At 47.0% G+C, this 27,820-nt stretch overlaps 1 protein-coding gene across 1 annotated transcript in view; it reads left to right on the forward strand.

Moving 5' to 3' along the window:
* The window catches only part of COL22A1 (collagen type XXII alpha 1 chain), a 237,243-nt gene that overhangs the window by 135,836 nt on the left and 73,587 nt on the right, over positions 1-27,820 (forward strand). Inside the window, exons 6-12 of the mRNA XM_059723465.1 lie at positions 3,483-3,606; positions 5,373-5,648; positions 6,644-6,724; positions 7,441-7,554; positions 8,399-8,443; positions 13,355-13,408; positions 14,224-14,262. Of these exons, the coding sequence (XP_059579448.1) occupies positions 3,483-3,606; positions 5,373-5,648; positions 6,644-6,724; positions 7,441-7,554; positions 8,399-8,443; positions 13,355-13,408; positions 14,224-14,262 (733 nt within the window). The remainder of the gene's footprint in view (positions 1-3,482; positions 3,607-5,372; positions 5,649-6,643; positions 6,725-7,440; positions 7,555-8,398; positions 8,444-13,354; positions 13,409-14,223; positions 14,263-27,820) is intronic.

The raw sequence follows: 27,820 nt of genomic DNA on the forward strand, positions 1-27,820 counted from the left end.
CATGAGGGTGCTCCAGTGTGGGGTTAGCTAGCAGGCAGCCCCTGCACTGCAGCTGTACCCCTGCCAGCCCCTCCAGCATCTACATGAGTGCTGCTGCAGAGTAACAAACTCCACATCAGGATAATGCTTGTATTTACATGTACTGTCCTGCTGCAGAGTTTATTATTTGACTCCAGCCTAACAGCCCTGCGCGTGTGGACGCCAAGACATTTACTGCAGAGGTAATTAGTCAACTGTGCAGTAAATGTCTCATGTAGACGTGCCTAGTCTTGTGCTCTTTACTTCTCTTCCTTTCAGTCTGGCAGCACCGTATGGGTTCTTTCGGTTGCTTGCCAGCACAACAGCCCGGCTATGCACTAAAATCAGCCCAATGTCTTGTGCCCCTCGCCTGCTTACCTTACCTGAAGTGATGTGGGCTTCAAAGGAAACTCATAAAGAGCAGCCCCTTGTCTGTCTGTTCAAGCTGAGGGATGGGAATGTGGCTAATGCTTGCATGGAGCAGACAAAGGATGGGGGAATTTTTTGATGTCTCCAACTGTTGGAGGGTTCAGCAGCCTCTGCGCACTGAGTTGGTGGACTCGTCCCTAGCAGACTGGTACCCAAGGGGCGGTGTCGACAGTCTTAGCAGAGAGACCAGAAGTGAAACCATCCAGCTATGAGTGCAGGCTTCAGCTGAGCACTTGAATGGATGGTTAACTTCAAGCATGTGTTTGAAACTCTTGCTTAAGTCCCATTGACTTCAATGGGATGGAGGCGCATGACTTAGGATGCAACACCTGTGTCACTGTGTTGCTGAACTGAGACCCTGTTGGGGCTGTTTGAGAGATGAGCATGTTGCTCTTGGCATTGCTGGGGTCATATGACCCCAGCACCCTTTCTTGCCCGGGGCAGGGGGTCGGACCTGATGATCTGTTTAGGTCCCTACCACCCCTAAGCATGACGATACTATGATTGCTGCACTAGATAAGTATAGAAAGTGTCACCTGTCTCCATGGTGATTACCTTGATACCTTTTGCTAGTATTCAGTGGCTTATTGATTGGCTTTTAACTGAGAGCTTCTAACAGGGTGGAGGAAATACAGCCAGACAAAGTAAGTACTGCCGATCTGCCGTGTATCCAAGTGGCAATCTTAAGGCAGAGGGAGAAGAAACGCTGCTTGGTTTAACACTACTTGAGCTAACCGGCTTCCAGATGTGATTCCAGCTAGCTGGATCATAGAGGGCAGCAGTCAGAAAATGCATGAGAGGCACCAGGCAATGTTCAGGGCTCGCGGTGGGGAGACAGGGAAATTGGGAATAAAAGAGCATTAGGAACAGGAGCTCAACAGAGAGAGGCTGCGGATGAGACACCACAAAAAGGTGCGAAGGCTGGAAAAAAACTGTCTCAGACAAAAGATTGAGGGACACTATGCTGATGTCTATGTGACAAGAGAAGAAGGCAGCCTGGCACGAAGGGGAACGAGTGAGAATGAATCCAGCACAATTGGTGCTGGCAGCATTTTAGGAGCCTGGCTGCGGGGGTTTTCGCAGTGCCAGCGCTCTTGCAAGGATGCGGGGTTGTGGCTACCAGGTTTCTGATGTTCTTTCGTGGCCTCGCAGACTGCGTGGTCTGCAGCGTTTCATTCGGAAAGTTTTTTGGCTACAATTTGGTGGTGTGAAACATCAGGGTGAGGGTCTCCAGCTCGGAGGGGAGGGAGCAGTCTGGCTCTTTTATGCACTAAGAGAGAGGTGGGATGCTGGCACCAGGGGAATCAGGACAATGGGGGGAAACAACTGCCTGAGTTGTTAGCAGCAGGACCTGAGTCTGTCTAGCTGAAGGCTACTGTGGCAAGCTGGAGTTTGATCTCTCAGGCTGGCCTGGTTTTCCGAGGTGCTGAGTGCCACCATTGGAAACTCAGGGGTGCGAGTGTGTTCGGAGACCCAGCAACAATGGATTTAAATCCTCATGATATCTGTTCTGGTATCTTGAAGCCATGCAATACATAGTGCAGACTCACAATAGTTGGATTGGTTTGCAAGCAGTCCTCGGATTTACGACACCATCAGTTCCTGAAAACCACATCTTAGGTCGAAACGCTGTAACTCGGAACCGATTTTCCCATAGGAATAATGTTATAAATGGGGGATTAGTTCCTGGACCAAGGCCCAATACTCTATTTTCACCAAAAATACCCCAGAATTTTATACTCTATCAATTATAGATGAGTAATATAGCTACATAATGTATTTATCTTGTAAATAGCAATCATATTGATTTGGAAGGACTTTTTTGAGGTGACTTTGCTGGACTTTTTGAAGGGCTCTTGGCTTGAGTCTTGTCAGGAGTCTTGGCTGTAGGTTTTTCTGGAGTCTCGTCTGCTTTCTCAAGGAAAGTATCCAAGGAAGTTTGGACAGATGTTCTCCAGGGAAATGGGTGACACGGCCAACTTGTTCACTGGTGTGGCATGGCGTGGGATCAGGTGCGGTAAAGTCCAAACTGATGTTAGAAAGCCAAAACAGGGTGTTGATTTGCAAACGTTGTAAATGCCATTCGTTGTAACTCGAAATGCCGTACGTCTAGGACTGCTTGTCCATGAAATGAAAATGGCTTTGCATAGTTGCTGTTCACTCATTGCTGAGGTGTGCAAAGAATCAGGTTTTGTTTTAAATCACTGCACCCTGCTTTTTTTCAGAAGCAGCCTCTAGTTTTCAGTGCCTCTGAGTTTGCAGACCTGGCTCCTGCTCTGTGTGTCAGCACAGTCGTGGATGCCGTCAGCTGGAGGGCAATGAGAACAGCTTTCCTCAACGTTGTGCTATTAAGCACTGATGGGGATTCTGGATTCTCACTGGTTGCCAAAGCACCCCTTGGGTAGCCACAAGCGGTGACATATATGTAGTAGCAAGGTTGACTCAGTCAGGCTGTTCTTCTTTGCTGTTGCAAGCCTGGGCACTGGCTGGTGGCAATGAAGTAAACTCCAAGCAAATCCCTACCAAACATTTGGGCAGTGTGTGTTTTTAGAAAGCTTATCAGTCTCATCAGCAAGAGAAGGGTATCTGCTTCCCAGGAGGCAATGCCTGTCTCATCTGGACGCAGATACATTTAAAATCCTTCCCTGCTGCTGCAGGGATGTGCCACTTTGGCCTGCCTGCTTTTGGTCGCTACCAGATCAGGGCAAGCACGCAGTGGGCTTTGCTGGGCGGCGAGGTGTACTACAGCAACCCAACCTGTTGGCATGGCATGGGGCCATCTGCAAAATCTAGGAGTTTTGTGCTTAGGAGAAGGATGACAAATGAATAATTTTTTTCACCGAAGGAATGGGGAAGGGCTTCTCAAGGATGGGGTTGGCATGAGCTGCTGGATGGAGTATCACACGTCCGCGTGACCGGATAAAGCAGATTTACAGTGTGACGCCATTCAAAAAGCCCTGCTAGGACATGCAGAGTTTTTTTGCTGGAGTCTCAGCTCTGTGTTGTTAAGCCTTTTCTCTTCCCCTTTCTCCCAGGGATGTCTTCCCACAAGGCCTGCCTGATGAATATGCCTTTGTAACGACCTTCAAATTCCGGAAAGCTTCCCGGAGAGAGGACTGGTATATTTGGCAGATTATCGACAAATACGGGATACCTCAGGTACGGGACTCTTTCCAGCGGTTCGGAGAAGACGTGTTGGACAAGCCAGAATTGTTGCTTTAGACTCCCGCTATCTCTTCAGAAAGGATTAATAACAATCCCTTTGGGTTGCCCATTGCTCAGATCACTCTGCAGTGCACTTTGAATTGGAAATGGCCCCTGGTTTACATTGGCCCATGGTGGTTATCTGTCTGCAGGGAGGTGTGCCAAGCTAGCAAAATCCCTGTGAACAAGTCCCCATTCCTAAAAAAACTTTGGATTTGAACTCCAAATTTTGAAGGTTTTCAGGCAGTGCTGTTTAAGAAAAGTTACTGCTTGTGTTGAATGGGGGAAGATGGTCTCTGTAATTACAGCACAAGACTAGCACTCAGGAAAGGTGGCTTCTACCCCTGGCTCTACCATATGCTTCTTGCTTGACCCTGGAGATGTCAAGCAGTGTTTCTCTGCCTCCGCTTTGCTATTTATGAAGTGGGACTAGCAATGCTTTCTTTTCCAACCTGGGTTTTTTTAAATGTAATTCATTGACATCTGAAGCACTTCGAGATCCTCAGATAGAAAGCATGATAGACTTATCTGTTCCTGTGTAGGATTTTTACCACCAGGCCACAGGAATTCTCTTTGCCCAGCATACGCACATTGTTTTCTTATGGTAGAATAACTCACGAGTCCATTTTCTCGTGGGCTGAGCTGAAAAATCGAGCCTGTTAGATCTGGAAAGCAAAAAGCAACAGAGACCATGAGCATTATTTTCAAAAGCGCTGCAGTACTATTCCCAGAGGTGACTACAGGCCTCATTCAAAGTCGGTAGAACTCAGACTCCCAAAGATATACGGCCCCGATCAGGCTGACGTGGTGCATGCCTCCATTGAAGCTTCAACCCACTTAAAAAAAATAGGTGCCTTTTCCTAGGGAGGTGATTGAAAGATACGGGGGGGTAGACAGCTGGCTTCCTGGGGCAGCAAATGAGAGAGATATGCCTGTCCTCCAAATGCCAGTCCTGAGCACCTCGGTGCTAAGATGCCTACCGCTAAACGTTTGGAAACATAAAGCAGGAATGGTGTTTGAACACCTTTTTAACCCCAGGACCAGATGCCTGACTCGGGACGGCCCATTAGATGCCTCCTTCTGTTCCACCTAGGTTCTGGTTTGTCATGTGGGTTTACAATTTGGATGTCTTTTTTCAAAAGGGATTGAGGGTCCTAAATTACTGAGATGCTTCTGAAAAGGTTAACTCATATCTGCTTGCTCCTAAATCCCATAGTTTGCTCTGCACACTGCTTGTTCCACCGTCCAAAGACAGATCGAAATCTCTTGCGGTTGGGTCTTAGCAATGGAGGGAACGAGATTGGGTGGCGATTACAATGAAACAGTAGAGTTCACATTTGATGGGTGATAAGGGTAAAGCAGAGGGTTAAATTGGACTTTTTCTCTCTTGCTTGAAAACATCATTGGTTTGATCCCAGGCACTCAGTGCTCCAGGCTTTTTGTTACTCTTGCATCACAAGAGTAGGTGGCTTTTACCAGGTGTCATGTAATGGCTTTCAGCCTTTCTGTATCCCTCTGCCTTGTCCTTCCTCCGTCTCATTTAACATCTCATCTGAATGTATATCCCCCAGCCCCCTGCTTGTATCTCTGTCCTTCCCCCTCTACTGTTATTAACTGAATGACTCCATCAATCACTTTGAGATATGGCGTAGATGAAAGGACGACTGTTGAAGGAACAAAGTTTTGTTTGCATGTGCAGGGCTATTTCTGTTGGTTCTCAGGTTTCTATCCGGCTGGACGGGGACAACAAAGCTGTGGAGTACAGTGCCATCGGGCTGACCAAGGATGCCGTGAGAGTGGTCTTTCGAAGCGCCCGAGTCAGCGACCTGTTTGACCGCAACTGGCATAAGATCGCCCTCAGCATCCAGTCCAAGAGCGTCTCCCTCTACATAGACTGCAAGCTGGTGCAGACGCTCCCTATTGAAGACAGAGAAAATATCGACATTCAGGGAAAGACTGTGATTGGCAAACGGCTTTATGACAGCGTACCCATCGATGTAAGTCCTGAGTAGGCAGATCGAGACCTGGGGACACGGTTCTCTGGCCAGCTGTAAAAGGCAGGAAGATAGGTTATGCCATTTCCTTATTCCATGCCACTTACTGAATCCCTGCCTAGGATGGGAATGACCAGCATCCCATCCAGTGCCGGGGGGGTTGAAGCATGTACTAAGGGGTTAAAAACAGGAACTTCTTTTCATCCTTCTGGACAGTTGTAGTTTGTCTTTGTTGAAGTCCAGTGCAAACTCACTGGTACTGATCACCCTGAAATGGCACCCGATCTATATAGTACCTAACTAGGTATTGAAAAAAAAATGTTGGCTCCATCTGGCTTTATATGGCATTCATGTATAGTAGTTAGCAGTAGAAAATCCTATATATCATTAAGTTCACCCCTGGAAAGGCAGGGTATAGATCCCACTTTACAAGCTATTGAATCTAATAGGAGTTAAATTAGTGCTATACTTGATCTTAGCTAAAGGGTGTAGGTAGGTCTATCAAGCCTGATTCCTGAATGTAAGGGGACTGATTTCCCATTGTTTTGTGATTCCTGTGGCTTTTCCTCACAGAACAACAACAACAAAAAATCAACACCCTCATGTCCTAATGAAACCAGAGTAAAGTTTTCAGGAGTAGAGTGCATATTATTTAACTTGGTCTAATAAAAAATACCAGATTCACCCAAAAAGCCTTGTCTGCCTATTTCCTTATAGAAATTTGTCTGGGACACAGAGGTTAATACACCTCTTCACTCTTGTAAGCTGTTGTAAAGGATCTTTAATGAGTCCAGATCATAAAAATCTTATTAATTTGTACCTCTTATACCATGCCAACTTATTATTTGCTCATAGAGAGGGGAATAAGTAGTGGCTGTAGAATCCCTAGAGCCATTATAGATCTAGCCCCTTATTTTATTCCTTGTATCAGAGCACTAGGACAACTTATCATCAATAATTCACAGTCCTTGGGCTTATTGTTGTATTTTGTTTTCTAGTTTGATCTACAGCGCATGGTGATTTACTGTGATTCTCGACATGCTGAGTTGGAAACCTGCTGTGACATTCCCTCTGGACCAGTGAGTTGGCTTTGGGTTTTTTTTGGTGTTGCTCCTTTAACACACACACAGTCTCCCTCTCTCTTAGTTGCATTTTTTTATTCCAATAAGGGGATGCACCAGTGTAAGTTTATGATTTTATAATGACAGCAAATCAAACGGAAACTGTACCAGTCCCATAACGTAGGGAAGAGTTCATCATAAATGAAGAAGAACAAAAAAGAGGAGAAAGAAGTATAAAAAATTAAAAGTCTCCTAGTCCCTGTCTGTTCTCTGTCGAGCTGTCATGGGGAAACAGAAAACGCTGAAGTGTCCAAGTGCTGAGCGCAGAATAAGAACTCAATGTAAAAATATTCAACGTTTCCTACTGCCGCTATAGGGGAAGAGCTAGAGCAGCAGAAGTTGCTAGTTAGTCTCAGTTCAGTTCCCTGTCGACAGATGTCTGCATTGCAAAAAGAAGAAAAGGTGGGGAAGTTTTCAGAGCTTCTTGCTGCTATAGCCGCTGTTCGGCCGCTGTTTGCTGAACAGGATTTCAGCATCAAATCAGGTACTATTCAGTTAGTTAAAAAAAATAATGTTACTAGGAAAGACAATAAAAATCTGTTGAACCTTTTGACCCCCATGACACTAAGCTACGTGCCCAAATAAATGCCAGTTTGGCTTCTGAAAAGTGGGCAAAAGGCAAATGCGCTTTCTAAAGCAAAGACCTGATAATAACATGGGCTCTTTGGATTTAGTGCCAGGTGACGGTTATTACGGAGGCACCACCCCCTGAAGTCAGACCCACTGTTGGCAGCGAACAAATCGGTCACATAAAGACCCTCAACTGTTCTTGTCCTGCTGGAGAGAAGGTGAGTGTCGGGGCACTCTCCATTGGGAACGTCTGCTACTTTTTGGGTTGAATAGCATGGTCAGTAGAGGAGGGGGTGCTGTCAAACACTTGGTGCTTGATCTGCAGTGCCAGACAGGATAAAAGTGTAGATTGATGGCGTCAAGTAAGAGTGGTCCAGTGATATGAGCACTGGAAGTGTGCAGCTCCCTCTTCCACCACGAAGTACTTGTGTGGCACTGGGCAGTCTAGAGCTTCTCTGTTCTGCATTTCCCCATCAATGACATTGGGGTAATTATTCCCCTCTACCTAACAGGGGCATGAAGAGGATACATCTTTTACAGATTATATAAAACTTTGACACCTACTGATAAAAGCCAGGTGTTTGTTAATTATTCCTCAATTGTGTTGGTTGGGACAAAGAGTGGTCTCTTCGCTGGTGTTTATCGGTACCCTTATCCTGATTGTGGCTGCTGCATATCAATGTAGAAAATAAAGCTGCTGTTTTTTACTACCCCATTGAAGTCTGGGTTTCAGAGAGCAGGGATAGGGAAGGTTTTGGGGGCAAATGTCATCTGTAATGGGGAAAAAAAAATCCCCTCGGATCCAGTGGAGCGGTGCTTGCTCATGTCATCTCGGACAAAAGGTGCCTTCAAGGGGTTAGCACAGCTGCAGTCTTTTTAGTTCTTGCTGTTCTTGTATTAATGTGCCATTGCTCAAGCCTTGAGAGCATGTCGTTTATAATGTATTTCCCCCTGAAATCAGTGGGGCTCTTTCCATGAAGCTTGATGGATGTTGGATTGGGCCAGTCACTGTTCTGATGTAATGAAATGTGCCGTCTCCTAAAGCCCTTCTTTTCTCCTTAGGGTGAGAGGGGTCCATTTGGCCCCGAAGGTCCTCAAGGTCAAAAGGTCAGTACTGCATTTTTCAATTTGTCTATTAACAAATAGCTGATGTGCTGGGTAATTCTGCACCACCTCATGAGTTTGATGACCAAAAGCTAATTGATGTCATGGCAAACTAGAGGAGGATGCAGTTGAGTCTGGACTAGGGTATGGCAGAGTGTAGTAGTTACATTGGGTCCTTTCACCTCATTACGGCATTCGTAGAGAGCATGCAGAACTACTAAAAGGTTTTTTCCATGTGAGTTTTCCACGTACCTGGTGTTACGGGTGAGGTCTGGATGAGGCTTTTCCAGGAACGCTCTGCAGTATCTGCAGTGCACCTTGGGTGATGTTATTACTGACTTTTTTCTAGGAATGCTGTGCAATATCTGCAATGCACCTTGGGTGATGTTATTACCGTTAGTCACGTTCCATGAACTTTATGAGAATGGGAGGGAAATGGAGCACTGTAATCCATTTTCCTTGGCAAGACCATTTGAGTCATCGTAGGATGTTAAATTTAGGTCACACTTCTAGCAAAGAGTTCCTCTGAAAATGCACACAGCGCCTCAAGTCCATCTGTTCTTTAGCTTTTCAATGTGAGCTGTACATTAGCTTGTGCTCTACCTGGGCCTTTTCCCCACACAGTCTTCTGCAGAGCTCATCTCTGCTTTCCACCGATGCGTCTAAATCTGACTCAGTTGGATGTCCCTTAGCCGTGTGACGTTCAACTTTGCACCTTTGAATTATGATTCAGGCTGCGTGTAAAATTGATTTCCCTATTTGATTGTTAAGCTGAAACACCGGAGGGAGGAGACGTCAGAAATGACGGTTGAAGTGCAAATCTCTGTTCAGAAAAGAGAGCAGCGAGGCAGTCATTTATGCTTTGTGGCCTGAAAGATCCTGGCTTTTTGGAGGTGCTTGCTGAAGCACCCTGAGAAAAATGTTTCTGGGTTTGCAAAGAAATGTCATGCATGTGTGTGTGTGTGTTGGGGGGGGTAGGGGGGGTGTATATTTTCTGTTCGAGTAAATGAACATGGGCCTGTTAACTTTGAGCTATACTCAGTGAAGTTGGCAGCAAATTCCTCCCTTTGTTTCTTTGTGGCTATAAATAGCAGCTCCCTCTCTTAATGGGTGACAGTTTAAGTAATGATGGGCTATTTTGCAGCGTGCCAGAACCGTGTGGAATTGTTCCGAGAAGGACACAAAAGCAGGACAGTGATTTAAAACACAAAGCTCGCGTTGCTTTACCCATCGGCAAGCTGTGTATGTTTGGGGGACATGCCATCTACACTGTGCAGTGCAGCCCAATGTGGAGATACCTGAGCTCAGTTGGGTACTAGCAGCAGTGTGTAAAGAGGGTATTGCACAGTGTTACACATATCTTGCTCTATCTAGCAACTAGTTCACTTCACTTCCCAAGTGACCAAAACAATGAGTCTGTGGATGAATGATTGGCTTGAAATGCTTTTGCACTGAAGCATGGAAAGCCATCCCTTGGCTTCCCACGACACGTACAAGCCAAGGCAGGTTGATGGCACAGAGGTCCAGCAAGCCGAGTCCATGCCCAGTTGTGGACTCGGTTTCAATCAAAGCTCTGCTGATTGCTTGGTTTGCAGAACGTGGCAAACCATTTGATCTCTCTGTGCGTCAGCTTCTCCAAGTGCCAAACAGGGCAAAGCAGGCTTCGTCCTCGCTGGGAGGAAGACATGGATACAGAGCCTTTAATGACATCCATGTGCCATGAATATTGAGAGCTTGACTTGCTATCATCAGAGGTGTAACGGGTACCCTGGGCAGGATGGGGAAAGGGTAGTGGGTGGGAAGCCAAGCACCTGAGAGCAAGGGGGTTGGGGCGACAAGGGGAACAGAGGGTGGGACAAGTGCTGTCTTACCTGCCGTTGCTGCCAGGGCTGGCTTGCTGCAGACCCGACCTGGGACCAGACCTGGGGGTGGGGAGGGGTCTCTGTTTTCTTCTGGTTTCTGAACTTTTAGGGTCCACTTGAGTTGCATGTTAAATTTTTTCTCTGCAACCATGAGAATTAAACCGTGACTTTTTCAACAGCAGCATCACCTGAATCCAGGAGCTGGGGCACTCAGAAACAAGTGGGAAGGATCACAGTGCTCCTGATACTGTCAGGAAAGCTGGCAGTACTGCAAGCAGGTGGGCGGAGTAGGGAAAGTCCAGCTCAGACCCCCTTTCTAATGGCTAGAGAGGAGCTGGCCAGCTGCAGAGAGGGGAGGAAGGTGCTCCGCAAAAGGGGAAGGATCTTGCTCTGTCCCCAGAATAGGAGGGAGCAGGGGAGGGGTTGGGACTGGATCACGGCGTGGGGCTGTGGCACATCTCTCCATGCAGCGTGCTGTCCAACTGTGAGTGACCGGGGCCTAGGTTTGCCCTTCAGTACAGATATTCAGTCCTTACCGAAGTTGTCAGAAGTGCGTATGGATGGACTAAAGGGCTTTTCGACATTGCTACTGAGGAAGGCCCCGTAGCTGTCAGGATTGTGGCGTTGTCATGTGAATGTGGCATGCAACCGAGCAAAAATCCAGTGTAGGAAAATAACAAGCTCCTGTAGTTTTCCAATTTAAATCTCGTAACCCAGGGCAAGACAGAAGGGCTCCCTGTGATTAGAGAAAGGGAAAATGCCCTTGCAGACAAGTTTTTCTGCCTCAGTCCTCTCTCTCTGCTGTCAAGCTGAGGGTAATACCGTGTGACACACCAGACATGCTTTGGAAGGAGATGCAGCAAAAATGGTGCTGCAGAAAGTGGAGCTGGAAATAGACTTGGAAGAAAGAGGGTGAACGTGGAATATCATTCATTTGCTACAGAGTGCAATGGTGAATATAGCCTTTTTTTTGTACAGCTTGTTTTGCACACCTGGTCAGAAGCAGCCTTGGCTACAGCATCAGGTTTGTCATCAGGAGGCCTCAGCTCTGCTCCCTACACTTCCAATAATTTGCTTTATGGCCTTATGGCCAAGGTCATTTTTATATTCTGCAGCTTACTCTCTTCTCTGTATTGCAGCTCTGCTGTGGCCTACCAGCCTTTGTACAGCATGTGTACACAGTATCACGGTGCTAAAGAAAGCATGCCTATCAGAAGTGCTGGAGGAATGATAAATATAATTATTGTCATCCCCAAAAGGGAAAGGAGCTGTGTTTTATTGTAACCACAACCTGGCAGAGACAGTGTTGTGACCCTTTTTGTGCAGTCAGTTAATTTACCTGCTCTTCCGGCTTGAATTTCTTTGACAACAAGCTGTCACGATGCCCTTCGTGTTCATTCTGGGAGTGTCTTTTTCTTCTGTAACAATAATCAGATTAAACAGCGAAACCATCAGCTGGTCTCTGTGGCCTTACAAAGATCGTCTCCATCAAAAAGCAGTGCCTGCTCCTGTCAAGGGGCTCAGCAAGCAGTGGCAGCTCAAAACACCGTGGTTACACGTGTTGACAAGAACAAATTGAATTTACCATCATGAATTCATGAGTAAGCCGTGCTCAGAGGGAGTCTGTGTTTAATGTGGGAGCATCTGCAACACTGCATTGCTTTTAGCGTGGCGGCCACTTTGTGCTGGACTCTGTATGCACACACAGAGCAAGGACACAGCCCCTACCCTGAGGAGTTTTTAATCTGAGTAGGAGATAACAAATGTATACAGGCATCGGGGTGGTATAAGGAAGCAATGAGGCTCATTGATCAATATGATAGGCAGGGATCTCAGCACAGCAGCTCTAGGGTGCTTTCTGCAAGGATATATGCTGGGTGGAAGATGCATGGATGGGACGCAGTCCTCTCCAGCAGCCTCTTACTGGTATAAGATCTTCCAAGGAAGTGCTGGAAGTCAGCAGGGGTGAGAGTAGGCTTAAAATTGTTTTGAGTTGTGCAGAGGCTGAATCAGCCCCTGCCCAGTAGGGATGGGATAAAAGTACAGGAAGATCATTAGGCAATCAGGACTTGTAGTAGAGATGATATCTTTTATTAGACCAACAAGATTTTTGCAAAAAAACTTCTTTAATTGCAAGCTTTTGGGCACAAACACCCTTCATCAGGCATTGGAGAAGAGATTGTAAAAGTTCTCCTGGGTAGAAATGAAAGTTCATATTTCATAAGATTTCAAGGAGGAGTCAATAGATGGAAAACTCCTCTGGGCAGGCAGTTCATAGCTGGTATGAAGCCTCTCACCTCCTGTGAGGCTCTGTGATGATGCAAATGATCATTTATATTATGTAAAGCCAAAAAAAAAAAAGCGCCATTTGCATTATGTAAATTATCTATGCATTATGCATGATATAAAGGTCATTAAAGTTCTTTCCCCCTCATTAGAGCCCTTTCCCCTTCTGTGTTCAAGAGGTGAAAAATAAACCCTATGTACACCAACTGTAGCTCCAGAACTGGTAGAGACTTTTTTTTGTTGCAAGAAAACGTTTTTCATCAGCTTTAATTAAAATATTCCTTTAAAAAAAAAAATTAAGAAACTAGAAAAAAGATTTTTTTTTCCTTTGTGGTGTACCGGTCTTCTTTACTTCGTCTGGCTTTTGCTTTCCTTGGTCCCCATAGGAAAGGTCTCTTCTCCTTGACAAAGTTTCTTCAAAGATTCTCTCTGTCTTTAAAAATGAAGAATGGTGCCTAAAATATACCCGCGTTCCAATTTAAGTTAAATAAAGCAATAACCACATGGTCCTTCTGACTGCAGTAGCACCCTTTGTTGCTAACTGCAAGTTGAGGGGTCAGGAGGTGTATGCTTCGGTATTTCTAGACAGTCTGTGTATCACAGCAATAAACACACATTTTTTATTTTACTGAAACATTTAGCACAGAGACCGTAACATGTGACAGCTCTGAAGTTGTGGGCTGTTGACAAGAAATGTGGGTGCATTTTCCATCAAAGAAATGTGTTTTTGGTGTTGTCGTGCTAATACTATTTTCCTCTTTTCAAGGGAGAAAGTGGCAGCCGAGGGCTTCCTGGCCAAAAAGGAGAAAAAGGAGAGTTGGTAAGGACAGAAGTATTAGAGGCTGGATGGCTCTACAGTGTGAGATGGTATAGTAATCCCTGTGTTTAGCATCCTTTTTACAATTTTGTGCGCTTTGTGGGTCCATGCTGGGCCTGTGGCTGGGGCTAAATTTCACTTTTGCAGTGTTCAGCTGATGCAGTTGTCTGTGGGTTGTGATTCACTGCCTCCACATCATAGCTGACCCCCTACTGGTTTTTAATTAGTATGTGTGAATCATCTTATTGACTGCTGAATGCAGTTAAGCATCCACCTGGGAGGTTTTAGTGAGGGTCACACACAAGGGGAAGGGAGATAGTCCTTGACCTCTCTGCCCCTGGGTAGGTGCAGTGCCACTGAGCGGGTGTAACAAGTTTGAACTAAAGTCAAATACTGTCACCCTGAAAGTATATGAGCCACCTACTAAAGTAGCCACCTGGTTTTGTTCCTGGGGTCCTGTTCTCTTGTGTCACATAAATTGCTCTGGGAAAGGGGGGGGGGGGGGTAATTTCTCTCTCCTTATATTTTTTGTTAATCCGGCACAGATCCTCCCAGTGAATCTATAGGAATAGACCTTTCCCCTTATAGGGACAAATACCTTGGGTTATACTCTCTTGAAAGCAGTGTCATTGTTTTATGCACTTCAACCTGGAAAGGACCGAGTGCGCATCGATAGCCTCATCACGCCATAATAATTTTCCCCTGATTTTTTTAGATGAATTAATTAATGTTCCTAATATGCTTTGAGATCCTTGAAGAAAGAGGTGAAAAATAACACTATAGTGTATTAAATTGACCATTTCCCCTCTCATTTCTAGGCCAGAGGAGCATATGGAGGAGGAGAAAAAGGAGAAAAGGTAGGTTCCTTTCTCTGGGGGAAAATGCATTCAAAGGATCTCAGCAGGGACAAAAGAAATAAGGGGTGATGCTAGTATTCTGCAAATGTGGAGGTTAGTTTCTATGCCTAACGGTAGCTAAAGGGCTAATGCAAAATAAGGCTTGCGCATGCTGAAGCATCATATTGGAGAGGAAGGTTTTAATAGTCGCTCTCTGTACCTGCGCGATGATCAGTTCACCTTATTACCGGAGTGACACTGACAAATTGGAGAGAAGAACAGAAAAGATTGATGGGGACAAAAGGGTTGCCTGGTGTGGAAAGATTTAAAGTAGGTGATTGAGGGACAGCTCTGGGGGGACATGAAGTGACTACAAATGTTTTTGAAGACAGTGATCACCAGTGAAAAAGCTGAATTTATTAAAAAGGGCAGTAGCAGGGCATCATTGGGGTAAATTAAAAAGAATGGCAGGAAGGGGCCTGAAATTGAGAAATAATAGCCTGCATGACCTTTTCTCCAGGGAAATGCCTCTGCTTGGTATATATAACATGAGACTGGATAATGAAACAATGAATGTACTGCAGGGAAGAAGAATCCTGCACCGGCAGAGAGAGCGAGCTCATGATTATTGGGCCTTCCAGTTCCCCCTTGCAGGCGTTATCATTGTTAATTTGATAAATCAGTAATGCATTGCTCAGGTTTTAAAGGAAGGTTGCTTATGATAAAAATCGGTACTGAGCCAGTCGACAGTTGTGGGAGGGATACAAGACGTGTCTGTATTTCTGTACCTGCAGCGTTCTCGCCAGCAAGCAGAGTTTGCCCTGCAATAGGCACTAAACTGATTCCCAGCCTGACGTCAGCACATGTCAATGTGTGGTTTGGGTCAGACAGCCACTATTCAAGACATTTGCGCTGGAACAGAAATAAGTGACCTTTACATAGGGCTTGATCTGTGCCGCACAGATCCAAGTGGCAGGAAGCGTCACTTCGTGCCTTTGTCCCTTTGCCGAGGGGAAATGGCGAGTCTGCAAGTTCTTGATGAAAGCCCTGTTGCTACTTTTGAGCAGCAACTCTGCGAGCTGCAGAGCAGCCAGGCACCATTGCAGGTTGCTGCAAAATAGCATGCTCCTCGTCATCGATGGGTTTGTGAGCCACCGGCTGTTTGTTTAGCATGGTCACCAGTGGAGGTAGCGTGGGTCCGTGTCAGCGGCAGAGGGGTTTTCTTCTGGCCAGTGGAGAATGTGTTCCCCCTCAAGGGTATTTTGGTATAGCTCGAGGTGGGCAAAATATGGCCCGGGGGCCAGATCCAGCCCGCTAGGCCATTCTATCCAGCCCACAGGGCCCCTATAACATTTAGAAAATTTAATTATTTTCTCCTGGCTGCCTGTCAAGGATGACAGGAGCCAGGGACAGTAGGACCCAGGGGAAGCTGGCAGCAGGACCCAGCATCAAGACCCCCCAGCCCCTGCTTCCCTGCACTGGAGAGGGAAATGTGGCCCTCTACAGCTTGCCAAAACTTGGTAAGTGGCCCCCTGCCCAAAATAGTTTCCCACCCCTAGTACAGCTGGTGGTGGTGGTGTTTCTGCTGAATAGGGCTGGTCTCCCTGGGAGCAGGTCCAAGGAGGTGGCATTGCTGATTTGAACTGTGGAGGTGTTGAGCACTTGGGTTGTTCATCATCAGCTGCCTCGAAGGTGGGAGCAGAAGCAGAGGAACCGTGTGTGCATGTGTCAGGAGCACAGGTACTTGACTGATGGAAACTGCTAGTACATTTGGCAGCCAGAGAGACAAGTGCATGCAATTTTAGGCTCAGAGGGTGGTTCCTTTTGTTAGAACGAGAAGAAAATGGCAAACAAAATGATCTTTCTTTGCAATCTTTCGGGCACACGTGCCCTTCCTCAGGCTGAGGGGGAATGAAAGATGGTAAAAGTCCCTTTAGGTGGAAAGTAATTTTATTTTTAGGTGGTCCCAGACCAACACGGCTACAAAATAGATCCCTGCAATTCTAGGTGTGCTTTGTACTCATGATGGAAGAAGGGAGTGTGCGAGCGTGACTTCCCGAAAAGGGGTTCTCAGCTGCTGAGCAGGTGAGCAGAGGAGTCACGTGGGAGCAGACAAGTCGTATACCTCTTGGCATGTATTCCCCTTGCACTGCCCTGTCTGTATAAACCCTTTGTTCCCACTGTGCATTTTGGCTGGGACAGACAGCTCTGTCTCCAGCAGTTTATGATGGCGTGGGCTGCTCATCCGCTGGTGGTGAGAAACCAGATAGAGAAAACTCCTGAATTCAAAAGCCTCAGAGCCATGTGGGACTTCCTTTGTTCTCCTTTGCACTCTGGTCTTTTTGAGGACGGCGCTTGCATCTCAAGTGCTGATGGAAGAGAAGGTTATCTTGCCTTTGAGAGAGCTGAGATGGGCTGATTAAAATCCTCCCCTTATTACAGTAGTGCTCTCCAGCTGCGCGACACCAAATGCCTGCCAGCCGTGCCTTTGTAAAACCTTATTATATTGTGGGGGTGGTTGTGTAAGGTCTCAAGCATTCAGTTGAGGTCAGCTCCTAATCTCTGCCAAGATGAGAGTAGAGGCAGAGAGGCTGGTTTTTCACTCTATCACATCAGGTTAAGGCCCAAGGGAGTCTACTGAAGTGTGTCAGGGAAAGGTTCGCCTTTGTATTTGGATATCATACAACACCAAGCACATACGGGTAGAGCTAAAATGAAACCAACTGTGGCTAAAATTCTCCTTGCAGACTGGAAAATTTAGGAATGAGGATTCGGATGACAGAAAACCAATATGCTGTGATGGCATCTTTAGGATAGTTGAGTATGACAGGTTGATGGGTGCTTGATCTCTTTGAACTGAAATACATATGAGTACACTAAGAGATTGTTGGACCTGTAGGCCTTGGCCTCGGATACTCCACTGTGCTGACAAAATACCTGTAGCTATATTATGTAGTATCCTTTCATCTGCAGGTTTTGTTTGCAGAGATGAATCTGTTTCAGCCCCGGTTTCTGTGAGTTAGTCTGCTAGATCGAGCTGTGGAAGCTCCTACTTTACATCATGAGGTCTCAAGTGCAGTCTGGTGATGAAGCAAGACTGCTGGCACATTTATGCATGTGCCAGTATTGTGTTGCAAACACAAGTATCTGTTTTATGTATACACCCACCCACCCACATTTGCTGTTACCTCTGAGCACATGCCCACACCAGTTTTATTTTTTTCAGCCTAAATGAAGTTCTGTATATAACGGAAATACTGATTTATACATGGTACGGATTTTACGTGGTTAAACACCCTCAGGCCTAATCATCAGTACACATATTTTTTGTGGTGTCTGTGACTTCATCCCTTGGATTTTTTTGGCAAGATCCCTGCTACGCTGGATGTAACCTGTCTTCTCTGTTACTCCTTGAGCGTACAGTGCAAGCTGTGCCACAGACCTATAGGCCTGCACACGTCCATGGGGAAAGTCCAGGTAAAACCGGAGGATGGTGGGGAGCAGCAGTGGAGGGGGGATCATCTCCCAAGGGGATACCAGAAAGACAAGCCCCTTAATCAGAGGCTAGGGAAGTTATGTCTGAGATGGATGCTGTGCAGTGCAAGGCCTGCCTGGGGATGATGTTTGACTTCGAAGGCTTTGAGGAATGAGGGGCTAGTCTTGCAAAGGACAGAGCATTTTCTGGGAGATGCTGAGCCAGTTTTCCTTCAAACTAAGTGCAAAGGGCATTCAGAGGGCTGAGATCTGTGTGCTATTGAGCACACAGTCAACTTCTTTGCACTCCCATTGCAGGAATTACGTCCCGTTCTCCTTATTTGACAGACCAATCCTAAATAAAGCCTATTCATCAACTAAACCCCACAGAACTGCCCAAAACAGTGTGTTGTGGTGCATCCCACATTGGCGATTTCATGAATCACCACTTTCCTTTGCCAGTAGGCAGATAAATTAAAATACCCAGAGATGTGCAACGAGGTAGCTGGGTCAAGAGGTCATTTCCCTGGTTTTCCATAGGAGAGAATTCCCTTGTGGGAGACCATATTAAGCAGGGACATTTCACATTTGGCTACGAAGGGAACAAAGATGTAGTTCATCATGGACTAAAATGCCCTAAGGTTGTTCCCACACCAGTATGCTTCCATGAATATTTGAGATTGATTGGGCTTTACCTTTTTCAACTTTGGACTGGCAGTAACTAACTTGACTCTGAACCTGAGTTAACTCCATATTTTGTTCTTCTCATAGTGATTAGTAGTGGTCAAAAATAAAGGAGGATTGCTTTCCTATTTCTAATGAGAATATAGGACCCCAAATGGATTGGACAGATAACAGTGATTGCAAGGTGAAGTGTCAAGAGGTAAATTAATTGTATAGACTCACTGGACTGGAAGGTAGGACGTTTTGGGTGTTGTCTCTGCCACAAAGACCTTCCTAGGTGTGACCTTGGGCCAGGCAGTTAATCTCCCTGGTTCCCATCTATAAAATATAGCTTTCTTCCCTAAACATTTTAGGTGTTTAGAGACATGCTCTGGGAGTGGGGATGGGGGGACACTTTAATTAGAGCAGCTCTAGGAGCTGCTTTAATTAAAGCGCCCGGGGTGTCATGTGTATCAGCATCCCTGCACTGAAAAATGGCAGCAGGGGTGCTCTAACTAAAGCTTGTTCAATGAGCTTTAGTTAAAGTGCCCCCACCAGCATTTTTCAGCGTGGGGACGCTGATACACATGATGCTGGAGACTGCTGGAGCACGGTATTTACCACGTTCCTGCAGACTCAGTGACTTGAGTGTGCTCCGACGCGCTGTAAGGAGCAGCCTTGCTGCACGTGTATAGGCACCCTATGTGCATCCTGCCTGAGGCCCAGATCCTCAAAGGGATTAGGTTCCTAACTCCTGTGGAAATCAGTGCAAGTGCTTTGGGCCCATGGCGTTCTCTCTCTTTGTATGTATTAGGGCCTGACCTTAGGTGCTGCTATAAAATGCAGGTATATGAATATATGTGCATATGCTGGTGTCTTCTGTGGACGGAGCTTGTGGAGTAATCTTAGTGGGTGTCTTTCCTTCCAACCTCTCCACTTCATTTCGAGGGAAAACACCTACCATTGTTTAGATGCTGGTTTTGCCAGAGTTCGAAATGCCAACAGTCATTGTTTTGCAGCTGATTGGGTTGGGGGAAACCCAACTTCCTTAGGACTCGGGTCACAGCAGGAAGATCTGAAAGTGTTACAGGTTGCAGCTGTTCATGCCCGGGGCTGTGTGAGACAGGAATTCATTGATTTTTCCTCCTGTAATGCTGGGGACTGGAAATCGGCTCCGCTACTGACTTCATGTCTGCGGCGGCACAGCACTTAACCTCTGCACCCTGTGTTTACCCATCTGTATAATAACATTTCCCTTGCTTTGCCGCGTTGTCACGTGACTTCGGATGCGTTGGTGTTTGTTATGCTCTTTCTGGATCCTCAGATAAAAGCGGCTCTGGGACTGTTACGGGTTAGTATGCTCAGAGGGAACTGTCAATCCTCTTGTCTGTTCGGGGCCATTTCATCCCGCGGCTCTGGTATGTTTTGAAACCCTCTTTCCTAGGCTGCGAGTCCATTCTGCATGGCTAAATACATAACTGAGCCTGGGTGGAGCTCTTTTTCTTAACAATAATTAAAGGGTTTTAGGTACGTTTTGTGGTTTCTGTGACCCAGAATAACAGCTGTGGTTTGTAACAAATAACTCGAAGCCAGATCACACACTAATTGTGCAGCCTGACAGCTTAATTCTCAGCATTATGGGAATGGCTCTGCTTATATGCAGGGGTTCCCCCCCCCCCACCCCCACCCCTTTTTACATAACTTCAGGGAACATCACCTTATTTTCTATCATGTTGTTTTCTATCATGGTCTCTCATAGTTAGGCATTGCTGGTATATGATGACATCTACTGGCAATGACAAGGCTGCGAAATCTCTGCCGCCTGGTTCTGGAGGGCATTTCCTTGCTTAGATCAACTCCGAGTGTGAAAACGAACAGTGTCAGAAAGCTTTGCTGTCTCTCATTCCCGTTTGGGGAAAAGATCTGTGCAACAGGTTTCTGCGATGCCGTCACTGATAGCTGCATTAGCATACCAAGCAGCTTTTAACCTGGTCTCCCGATTGACAGCTATGGATTAGCTGTCTGCCAGAAAGAGGTGAAAAGATCCTCCGTAACGGTTCGGTTTGAGCGCAGAATATGAAATGAATGAGCTAGCTGATTAAATTACAGCCTGCCGGGGTGTTACACAAAACAGGTCCTTGTCACCTCGGGCAGGGCTGGTCATCTATCAAAGGCCTCAGCCCCCTATTATGTGTTATCTGCCATCTCTCGCGTGACTAAAAGCTTTGAAATCTATTCTTTTGGCCAAGCGGGTAACAACCTCCCTTGACTCCCCTCCTGAACACTTGGAAGACAGGGAGAAGGGCAGAGGCAGTATCAGTTGCTTGTAAAGTTAGGCAGTTACATCCTCCCTTCATATTGCACACCCCTTATCAAAGCCTGCTGCCACGCTGACCTTCCCTGTTAGAGGTTGAGGACGACAGCTGTGACAGCTAGGGCAGATAGGCAGCAAGTCAAGGAGCCCAGGGAGCATAACTAGCAGCATGGGGTTGTTTTAGGCTGTTCTTTTTTCATGAACAGCACCGCTTTGGAGGTCCAACCCTTGTTCACCACTGACAATGTGCCCTAACTATAGCTGAGGCACCTTCAAATGCCAACAGCTTCTGGACTCTCCAGGAAGCTGGCAAGTTGGATAGCAAGCAATCTGTTAGTAGACCACCTTTTTATCAAAAACATTTTTGTCAGCAGAGGAAGGCACAATAGACAGTATCCATGGCTGCAATGCACATTTTGAAAGAGGTGAGGGCCATGGAGAAGGATGTGTGTCTTTATTACCATGGCAAGCTTTACAGGGGAAAGACAGATTCCTCACTTATAATGCAGAAGCAGAGACACCCCCTCACCAAGGTAGGGTTGCACATTGCATTTGGGGATCGGTCTTTGACCTCCACTTTGTTCCTGATCTGGTGGCAGATGGCTGCATAGAATAAAGATATTGCTGCTGTGTCTGCCTTGCTGGTTTTTCACCAAAGGAAGCTGAGCAGGGGCCTGCAGTTGGTCCTGTATGCAGGTGGAGAAAGCAGGCACTTCATCATTGATGTTTATAAGGCACTGAAAGTGGGCGCCGGGTAGCACACAGGTGCAGTTGATAAATGCTTTTCTAGTCTCAATGCATTCAAAGTTTCATAGTAGTTTGGGGTCAGAAGGGACCTGAACAGATCATCTAGTCTGACCCCCTGCCACTGGCAGGAGCACACACTGGGATCATGTGACCCCAGACAGGTGTTCATCCAACCTCTTTTTGAATTTACCCAAGGTAGGAGCGAGGACCACTTCCCTAGGAAGTTGGTTCCAGATCCTAGCCACCCTGACAGTGAAATAGTGCCTCCTAATCTCTAACCTGAACCTATTCTCCAGCAGCTTCTGGCCATTGTTCCTCATCACCCCAGGTGCTGCTGGGGAGAACAGGGCTCTTCCTATTTGCTGCTGGTCCCCGCTAATGAGTTTGTAGGCAGCCACCCAATCCCCCCTCAGCCTCCACTTGCTGAGGCCAAACAGGTTCAGGTCCCTCAGTCTCTCCTCATAGGGCTGCCCTGTTGCCCTCCAACCAAGTGGGTGGCCCTCCTCTGAGCCCTCTCCAGGCTGGCCACATCCTTCTTAAAGTGCGGTGCCCAGAACTGGACACAGTACTCCAACTGCGGCCTGACCAATGTCGTGTAGAGTGGGACTATCACCTGTCTGGACCGGTTTGAGATGCATCTTTGGATGCACGACAAGGTGTGGTTGGCTTTGCTGGCTGCAGTCTGGCATTGGCAGCTCATGTTCATCTTGGAGTCAATAATGACCCCAAGATCCCTTTCTGCCTCTGTGCTCACAAGGGGGGAGCTCCCCAGCTTGTATGTATGCTGTGGATTCCTTCTCCCAAGGTGCAGCACCCTGCATTTGTCCATGTTGAACCGTATCCTATTCTCATCTGCCCACTTCTGTAGTCTGTCTAAGTCTAATTGCAGCCTCTTTCTTCCTTCAAGCATGCCTACTTCTCCCCACATCTTGGTGTCATTGGCAAACTTGGACAACGTGTTTTCCACCCCTCGTCCAAGTCACTGATGAAGATGTTGAACAGTGTAGGCCCCAGGACTGAGCCCTGGGGGACCCCACTATTCACATCCTGCCAGGTCGAATACGACCCGTCCACCACCGCTCTCTGGGTGCACCCTGTCAGCCAGTTTTTGACCTATTCAACTGTGTAGGCATCAATGCTACAGTCGCTCAATTTATTAATGAGAATGGGGTGAGAGACAGTGTCAAAGGCCTTCTTAAAGTCCAGAAAGACTACATCCACGGCGACACCATCATCCAGGGATTTAGTTACCTGGTCATAAAAGGCCATCAGGTTGCTCTGGCAGGACCTGCCTTGGATGAACCCATGTTGATTTCCCCTGGGCATGATCTCCCCTACAGGCCCCTCACAGATGTGATCCTTGATAATTATTTCAAGGATTTTCCCCAAGACCGATTGGCTTCATCTTCATTGTCTGTGGCTCACCAGCAGAGCTGCATCAAAAGAAATGTAGGCACCGGTTCTCAGAAATCCACCTTGATCCTGGAATGGCCTCTGTCTCTGCAGTGCAAACTCCACTCTGTGATTGTGGGCCTTTTTTTGGTGAGAACTGTGAACACAGGAGCTTTTTTACAGATTCTAAGTGCTTGCAAAGAGGTCTTTTATAAGCAGCGGTTCTGGAAAGCTGTTACTTGGCTGGCACTTGCAGAAATGTAGTAATTTTCTTTAGCAATACTTGGGAACTTGGAGTGGTTCAGAGCACAGGAGGTCAATTGACTGTATTTGATCTTTGCCCTCCATTTTGGCAAGTTCAGGCAAAAACAGGTCTGAAAACAATAGGAAAGATCTCTTTCTCTCTTTCTTTTTAACTTTAGAAAGTCTAGACACTTTGATCGTTTAACCAAACAAATCTGGGAACCATTGAATGAAGTAATTTTTCAGTGTTCAGCGAGCACAGACCCACATGTGGACCGGTGCACAGCCATGGAGCAGAGCCAAGTCCACAGGCCCTATTAGGCCCATGGACTCTCCACCTTTCCCCTCCTCCAGCATAGATAGCAGATCTGGAGGCCATGGGGTTGGATGAGTTTGACACCCCTGCTCTAAGCAATTACCATCCCTCCTCAGTATCCTGAGGGCACTGACAGAAGTGATATTTGTTGCTTGATCAGCCCCTTGAAAGTGCTGCGCAGCTGTGCCCTGACAGAAGCACATGGCTGCAGAGCACTTGAAAACTACCCACTCATGCAACAAATTAACCCTTATTTAATGAGGTTCAGACAAAGGCACTCCAAAGTGGAGCACCTTAATTATCTTCTGTTTGCCCAGCCTACATTTGAGGGCTTGGCAGATGCAGCTCAGCCCCACCTCTGGCACCATTGTCAGGATGGGAGGTGGGGAAAGACTGGGGAGGGTGCTCCATTCTGGGGTTTGACCAGCCTGCACTCGAGGGGTTGGGGGGGTGGGTGCATTGGAGCCCCCTACCTCTGGGTGGCTCCAATCTACTCCCCCCAGCACAGTCTGGGTAAACCCCAGAACAGAGCTTCCTCCCCTGCCATTTCCCCAGCTCATCTTGATGACAGCACCAGAGCTAGGGGGAGGGTTATGGAGGAGGAGGGGGGAGGATATGGGGGCTAGGGGAGAAAGGCTGCAGACACATAGCCTCTTTCCACTGAATCAAGCTCCAAAGTGGAACTCATTCCCCCTCCCTGACCAAACAATAAATGTCTGTGGGCCAGTTTGCTGTAACTCATAGCGCTTTCTGTGAAGCACCATGAGTTACAGCGGGGATCTGCATGTCTGTCAGTGCCCTGAGTGGCAAGGAGAAAGGAGGCTTAAGGGAGACTATACATCTCCTTGGGAAATGCTGATGGCTTGGCAGGATTTAGAGTAGTTCCCAGGGTGTTCTAAACTTTTTTAGGACCTGGGCTAGGAAATCATGGTCAGTGGAAAGATTATGGACCAGGCTCACTCGTCTGCCCAAGTTGGTTTTCCCCTTCTGGTGACATAACAATGAATGTTACTTCTGATCTTTCCAAGGAGTTGTCACTGGACCTTCTGAAATGTCCCACAGCCCCTGCTCTCCACAGAAACCTCAGAAGTCCCTATGTGTGCCTGAAGCCTAGTGCCTGTTGGAGGTCGAGCTGAAGATGTATTTGTCCATAGTAGGACAGTACCTCTTGTGAACAACTGAGTTTCATGTATTTTCCCTGTGTACTGGATGAAATCACTCTGGTGTGTGTTGATAGTATAGAAAAGGTTTATGACCTGCCTTTTGATCAGTTCCCCATACCTTAACGGCCTGAGTTTTCAGAGGAGCTAGTCACCAGAGGCTTCCACTGGGCTCTGAAAGGGAAAGCCTTAAGGATTCTGTTCAAAGGAGAAAGAATTAAGTACAGCAACCGAGTTCTGCTGCTTTTATTTCCCTTTGGCTGAATGGTCTGAAGAGAAATCTGGTGTCAAATTTGCCAATATATTAATAGGGTTTTAACCTCATTAAGCTAAAAGAATCCTGCACCTGTATTCTCCAAAGCTCAGTAATTTGTACTGCCTGTGCTCAGCAGCTTTCTGAAAGTCGTCCTGGGTAAAATTGGAATCCACAGAACGCCCAGGAACTATAATGATATTAAAACAAAAAACCGGTGAGATTGTGCAAGAAAATACTTCCATGATCTGGCCATTTGTGGCCATCCTGTGAAGCCTTTTTCATGCCAAAATCCCCTGGTTACTAAGAGCAGAATAAGAAAAGGTTGCAGGAGAAAGAGAAACATAATCATGTTCTTCCTAAGACATATATAGGCTATTGCATTAAATGCATGTTGGGGAGCCAGGAAGCACTTGTGGTTAAGACATTGGCCTGGTTCTTATGAACTGGGATTGACTTTCCGTCTTCATACTACAGTGTGTCTACTCTAGTGAAGTAAACAATATTGCTGCTCTCATTTCATAGGTATGTTTTGAGGTGTTCAGATCCCAAAATGACAAGGTCATCTTAATATGTGGATAGTGCACATTTCTGGTCCTGCCTTTTCCCTCCCATTTTGAAGATCTTGATAATTTTGGCTTGTAAAGTTGCCATGCAGTGCATTCCCTCTGCTGGTTTGATTGAAGTTTAGGCCAAAGATGAGACATGTTCTTTAAAAACACGGTTGACAGGGAGGTGAGGCTTTGACTCGGATCATCAAAAGCAGTAGTATTCAGAAGTACTGTATGAAGAAGGGGTTAGTTGAGGCCTGATTAATGGCATCTCCCCACTGTGCTTTTTCACCAACACTTTTTTTGCAGGCAGGCTCTTTTTCTAGCTCAGCTCCTTTTTCAAAAATAACTGAAAATAATACTAAAAATTGCTCTGTTTATTAAAAACAAAAAAATGTAAGTGCTAGTGAAAGACACCATTTAACCTGGGAGCCCTCTATTTACTCAAAAATCAGTTTGAACTGCCAGGGTCTGTATATTAAGCCATCAGACAGTTCACAGCCAACAACCCTCCATCCTTTGCTAAAGACGTGGGGGAGAAGAGGTTCATCTATTCCCTTTCTTATCTAGATCATAGTCTATAGCCCAGATGGTGACATAGCAATGGTGGTTTTGTCAGGTAAGGTCTTCTCTGCTTGGCTGTGACTGCCAAACTTGTTGCAGAGATGGATACTGCTATCAGTCACTGGTCTGCATTTAAACTGGTGCCAGCACGGGAGAATGATTCAGTGCTCTGTGACCAGATCATTGAATCCCTGTTGCTGCCCATGCCACATTGATCCAAGCTTGCGAGTCATGTAATCCTCCTCTGCTGACTTTTGAAGGACTCCTGAAGGCAGCATAGGAGATGGCACTATGGACATTGCTATGTCTTGGGGAGAAATTCCATGTAGGTCTTTTTTATTAAAAGGAGAGGTGCATCCAGCTTCAAGAAAGGAGCCTGTGTACAAGAGAGGGCAAAAAGAATATAGATAGACCTTGTATATGTAACAGACTGCCAATGTGGGCTCATCAGATTGGCTTGAGATACTTACCCTGGGCTAGAAACAGTGCTGGTGAACTTGGAGCGACTCCAAGGGTGGAGCGGGGAGCCCTGCCCCGTGGAAAAGGAGAAGCCAATCTAGAGAAGGGGTTTGCAGTCCCCTCATTTGCATGGAAGGTGGATGGCCAGAGTCGGGGACCCACCACCCTGAGCCCTGGGTGGCCGGTTTGCAAGCCAGGGAGGGACTGCCGGAAGGGATAAAAGCAGCAGCCGAACTAGCATGCAGGAGCTGCTGACAGTGACTCTGGGCAACAATGCAGAAGGCCTAGGAAGAGCTGGGGCGAGCTGACCCAGCCAAGGGAGCAGAGAGACCTCTCTGAAAAGCCTCGAAGGCCCTGGGAGAAGAAGGCAGCAGCAGTCGGCCATGCCTCCAGACCTGCAGCAGAGAGGGAGCAGTGGTCAGGGCTTGGGGCAGAGAGCTGGTGCCCCACGGCCCCATTGCAGTGTGCTGGACATGCCAGGCGTCCCGGAGACTAGGGGTGGCAGCCAGCCCTGCACTCCACTGTGGAGAAGAGGCAGCGGCCAGGAGCACAGGCGGCATCCTTATCCAGAGCAGGGAGGTGGGCCGTTGAGTTGAGGAAACCCCTTACCTTCCCTGGGGAAGCGGGACAGCAGCAGGCAAGGCAGTGGGATCCTGAGGAGCAGCAGAGTGCCAGGACGAGTGTCCCTGGGAGCTGGGGGTGCAGGCTGGCACTTGGAGCAGGATTGGTGAGTGTGTGGGGTGCCCGGCCAGTCATCTGAAGCAGGGGTTTAGAGCAATGACCCCTAGGAGCTGCTTGTGCTGCTGACCCTCTGCCACTGACTGCCCTAGAGGGGGACTCAGTCCTGTCCCTTATTCTGCAGCTGATTGTCATCGGATGGAGTTGCTGAGCTTTGTGCTTGGGTCATGCTGATTGCTGCAGGACCCTATTTTGTTGTTTGCCTTTTGGGTTGCAAAGGAGGGTCACTCTTCAGCCTCTTTTAGGGGCTTGGGGTTTGATACTATTTGATTGCTGCAGACCAGAAGAGCTTACCCTGTTTCAGTCTGTCACCCATTGGGAAGCCTGTTGGAGCTGCTGGGAGTGAGCACCTTGCTTCCTTGTGGTAGCATCTCAGCAGTGGCTGAAAGCTGCCAGTTCCCCTGTCTGTGGTTCTTGAGTCAAGGGTTGACGAATGCATTTTGGTTTGTGTTGTGATTCTGGTTACGCCATTTAAGTTCACCTGTAAATAACCTTTCCTACTATTCTTGTTTCATATATAAAGTATACATAATTAAATCAGTTAAGTGTTAGATCTTCTTGGGACCACGGCCTGCTCTGTGGAGAGCAGGGGCCGGCCGGAAAGTAAATTGGTGCTGGCCGGAAGCCCTGCCCCACTCTCACCGCACCATCCCTGATATTGGGCAGGGGTGGCAACTATTGGGCCACCACCCGGGTTACATATAA

The sequence above is a fragment of the Alligator mississippiensis genome, chromosome 3 (genome assembly GCF_030867095.1).
Source record: "Alligator mississippiensis isolate rAllMis1 chromosome 3, rAllMis1, whole genome shotgun sequence".
Classification (NCBI taxonomy): Eukaryota; Metazoa; Chordata; order Crocodylia; family Alligatoridae; genus Alligator; species Alligator mississippiensis.